Here is a 4,719-nt window from a genome sequence, read left to right as displayed (position 1 = left end):
CATTTGTTAGGCAGAGTATCCTAAAGGTTAATGTGATGTAAAAAGCAGACTTTAGCGCAGCACATTTCCTCAGGCAGACCTTCAAACAGATGTTAATCAGACAGATCTCACATTAGTCTACCTGACACTCACTCTAACATTACACCTGAGCAAAGCAGGTGGCCCCGTGGTAACTAAGAAACCAAGAGTGACAACTGAGACTACAAAGCTAAAGACATGAACCTGCACTTACAAACAGGCTTGTTAAAGCCATGTTAAAACATATTGCACCTTTTACACACTTTTAACAGTCAACTATTGGAGCAGTCATGTAATATAGTTTAATTTGTGACATTATTACATTTTCATTGCAACTACCGAAATATGAATAACTTCAATAACATCAAATAGAATAATTATTCCTTTAAGAAAAACTGTGGAAACATTACTTCACAATGCAAAACAGGAGAAACCATCTTCTTGTGATATTCTGTGCAGAAAGAGCACATTTAATCAATGCAACTATTTTAATTCTGTCTCTATATCAAGCTGAAAACAGACTGCATAGCATCAGATAGCAGAACATGGGGGCGATGAAACAGGAAGGCAGACACATTTCTTTTCATCAGGCAGAGATGTTTAATTATCACAACACACGAGTTCCACACGAAATGACACAGCAAACAAATTCTGCATTACACTGTTAATTTACGGCATACTATAATATATATTTGATTTATCTTATATCTACCATGATAAGAAATTAGACAACACAAACTACAAACTACTAACATGAGCAGTGAGTTTCAGAGAGGTCCGGGCCAGCTTGATATCCACTCTGGTGAGCAGGAAGTAAACACAACCGCAGGGAGTTTATTCACTTTCCCCTCTTTGTTTGGATGTGTATCTTTACTCAAGGCTGATCTTACAGCCTCCTTCTCTGCAAAGCCAAAAGACACAAAAGATGTATAACTTGTCTGTCACAACTGAAATCACTTGGCAAACTGTTAAAATGCTCATACAGGCATAAGTTGATGCTCACCCTCCTCAGGTAAAATCCTGTGTAACGCCTGTAGCTCCTGCGGCAGCAGAGACTTTATCACACATGCGACATTAGTGGCTCTCTTTCCACAAAACCTGTCATAGTTTGTCAGATCTGATCTTTTCTGCTGCGCGTGCCTTTGAACAACATTTGGAACTGCAACACACAGATGATAATCTATTAATAGCATGGACACAATTCCATTCCATGAGTCAAAGTATAGATCATACTGCTCAAATATTACTCTGATAAAAGTAAAAGTTATCATGATTTTTTTTTACTTGAGTTAAACTACTGGAGTACTTGCTTTGAAAAATACTTACCCATAAGTATTTAAAAGTACATTTTACTTTTCGTGTCAATGCGTTATTGAATTATTGCCTCAGTACATTTACTAATGACTCCCAAACAACTTACTGAGTACAACAACTTACGTAAAGAACCTGTGCAAAAAAGCTTGACCAACTATAGCATAAAAACTGCAACTACTACAAGCACAGACAATTTTAAAAAAATGTTTATGTGAAATTAAACAACCCAGGTTATACATCAAATGTGTATAGGCAGGGACAAAGTTTATGCATGAACGGAGCAAGCACTTAAAACAATATGAATCTTTATTTATTTCAGCAATGGTGAAATCACAATATTTGTCTGCTGTAGCCATCAATACCACAAATTCAAACTGAGCTGTTCAAAAAATGCAGCAAGTACTTTGAACTTGACTGACAGGCATAGTATAATTGTTTACTCTGATTGTTTTTCTCTTTTTTAGAAAACAAAATGAATCTGCTGACGGCATTTGTCTTCAAATGCCATGAAGTAAAAGTGCTGTGAAGTAAAAGTCATACATTTGCAAATAAAGTACAGATACTCAAAGCATGTAGCCTACTAAACGACCATGTTAGTGTCCAGCCCTGATTAATAGAAACCATTTATGAACTGCAGGAACACACTGTGTTGACATCAGTATTTTAAAGCATACAGTACCTATACCACAGTTAGGATCTGTGCTGCAGCTGTAGTGCGAATAGTTGCCCAGCAGTTCAGGTTTTTGCTTTGGCTGGCGGTAATTATCCCTCATCTCTGTGACAGTAGAAAGCGGCATTTCTTTCCTGCTGTGCAGAGGTGCAAGTCTTCTTTCTGCATTATTAATATGATCATCTCCTGTCAAACAAGTTCCACAACACAAGGAAAATAAGCTGCAGAGAGAAAAATGATTGTTTCATTTAGACATGCCTGAATGCTTGAACGTCAGCTGTTCTGACAAGCTTTTACATACACAAGACTGAAGCAACAGACTTGTCGTACCTTGAGGCATACCCGTGTAGTCACATCTGTAGATGGAGCTGTACTGTGCTGTCAAGGCCTTACGTATCTCCCCCTCAGACGGTGGACAGTTCCAAGGGAAGCTGACATACCTGGAGCTCCGTGCGGCGTCCCTCGGCAGCCTCCACATCATGAAAGACTTGGGGAACATAACTTGATTTAAAGGTCACAATACCTTGTGAGAGGTCAAGCATGGCATTCAACTATAAATGTAAAATTGAGGCTAACACAGCCTAAATACCAACCTGACTGGGATGTGGGTTGTTTCTCCTCTGCCCCGAAGCTGTCCCTGTACGAATGCATTCAGGTTTACAGGCTGGCTTCCAGCGAAAATCCTTGTTGTACACAGATGAACCCAAAGGTCCAGACTGTGAATAGGAGTCAATAAATGAAGTTGATTTTGGGCACCTGCATCAACACAGACAAGCAATTACACACACAAAGAAACAAAGAAACAAATTCTGCAGAACTTTGCCAGAACTCGATGACTAAAACTCACAGCAGAATCTCTGCAGCTGAGTTTGGCCGATAAACAAATTGTCTTCTGTTAGATGTTTCATAAGGATCCCACCACTGTGTTCCTTCTACAAAAAGAGAGAAAGAAAGAAAGAAAGAAAGAAAGAAAGAAAGAAAGAAAGAAAGAAAGAAAGGATTAGGTTGTCACTCTGGGCAACAGGTACTGAGCAAGGTGCACAATTAAGTGAAAAACATAAATCAATCAAATTATGCAAAAGCTAGAAATACTATGTAAAATTATTTCTATAGTTTCCTTACAAGATGCCTGCTCTTTTCTGATGATAACAGTTGTTTTTGCGTCTTAACTACAAAGAAAACTGTGCTTAACTTTTATTTATTTATCTTGGACTCATGTTTAATCCTAGTTTTTATTTTTTCCATTTAGAGAACAATGTTAAAAGACACCTGATACCATCGGTGGAACAAAAACAGGATTTATGAAAGTCCCAGTGGAAATAACACTCTTGCTGACACTCACAACAGCAGGTAGGAACCACAATGACCCCAAGGCGAAGTGTGTGAACAGGGGAATTAAATGTGATACAATAATAATTACACTGCAGTAAGTGAAAATGTAAGTATAACCACAGGAGTGATGATAAACCATGACTCTCATGAGGAACTGTTTCAACTAAAAAAAAGACATAATGAATGCCATCCACAGGGCATAATATATATAAACTACAAACACATAAGAATCCTAACATATTACAGGTTATACTAAGAAATAATAGCAACATTTCCTTGGTTTAACATTACCTTTGGTTGCCATTGGTGTCCACTGGTTTGGTGCTATAGTTGTTGTCATGAAAACCTTTGCATTTCCATTTCCAAATGACAGTTCACTTCATGAATGGCTTACTGAAAAGCGTATAGTCAACAACTGTGGATCTTACATTTGAGCCTGTGTGTAAAACAATTAGACAGTTTAAAAGGTATTGTCTTTATCTGTGCAGAGGCAGAGCCGAGTGCAGGGTGTTTCTAGGTGCTGTGGTCATGGAGACCTACAACATTTGCATGGCCACTGTGAGCTGCTCAGCAGGAGAGATGTTGCATTAAAAATGCAACATTGCCAGATATGCCCATAGACTGTATAGGATATGCCTTATTTATGGCTGTTACTGAGAGTGATAGTAAGCAACTATGTACAGTTTTTTTATTTTATAATATAATCTTCAACTCAACATTAACTGCATGGCAGTAGTTACTCATTAGTCTGCAGATAAACAGTTTATATGGAAAACATATAATTAGACCTATCTTATAGAGTGATGAATTGTAGCCGATGTAAATTATGCTACTCAAATTATTTCTCTCCATTCACTCCATTTCAGAAAACATGTCTTTTTTAAATTGATGATATATATTCCAAATATATAGTTAGTTTATACAAGCACCCTGCAAGATACATATCAGATAAGGAAATCAACCATGTCTTAGTTGACTCACTCCTACTTAACCAGACAGTTATTGTGGGAGCCAAGTTATATTTATAGAAGTACAAGTTAATAAATAGGAACAATTTCAGTGTGTTTTATATTAGGTTAAAAGTAAGTAAGTAAGTAAGTAAGTAAGTCAGTCAGTCAATCAGTCAGTCAGTCAGTCAGTCAGACATATAATATAACATAATTAGATGTAATTCATGTTCATATAAGAATGATATTTGTATAAAGATGTCATTTTTTAAGTAAGTTCTGTTATTTGAGGCTCATTGAAGGACCGAGCTGCATGGTTTCCTTACCACAGTTATAGTTATTGATAAGGGAAATCAACATTGATAAATTGTAAGAACAGAACTGTTGAATAAAGATTTCTGTTATCGTTTTTACATCAGAGTACTGTGGAAGTTTTTT

At 37.0% G+C, this 4,719-nt stretch overlaps 1 protein-coding gene across 1 annotated transcript; it reads right to left on the bottom strand.

Moving 5' to 3' along the window:
* Positions 1 to 604: 604 nt before the first annotated feature.
* On the bottom strand, positions 605 to 3,765 carry LOC131970634 (testis-expressed protein 26-like). Its single transcript, XM_059332069.1, has 7 exons — positions 3,626 to 3,765; positions 2,850 to 2,934; positions 2,596 to 2,758; positions 2,333 to 2,489; positions 2,012 to 2,188; positions 1,022 to 1,177; positions 605 to 919 (listed from the first exon to the last, which is right to left on the bottom strand). The coding sequence occupies exons 1-7, from the start codon at positions 3,672 to 3,674 to the stop codon at positions 786 to 788; spliced, it is 921 nt and encodes a 306-aa protein (XP_059188052.1). The 5' UTR covers positions 3,675 to 3,765; the 3' UTR covers positions 605 to 785.
* Positions 3,766 to 4,719: the final 954 nt, after the last annotated feature.

Source organism: Centropristis striata, chromosome 4 (genome assembly GCF_030273125.1).
Source record: "Centropristis striata isolate RG_2023a ecotype Rhode Island chromosome 4, C.striata_1.0, whole genome shotgun sequence".
Lineage (NCBI taxonomy): Eukaryota > Metazoa > Chordata > Actinopteri > Perciformes > Serranidae > Centropristis > Centropristis striata.
Note: the sequence above shows the minus strand (reverse complement) of the source record. Positions and strands in the feature narration are given on the sequence as shown.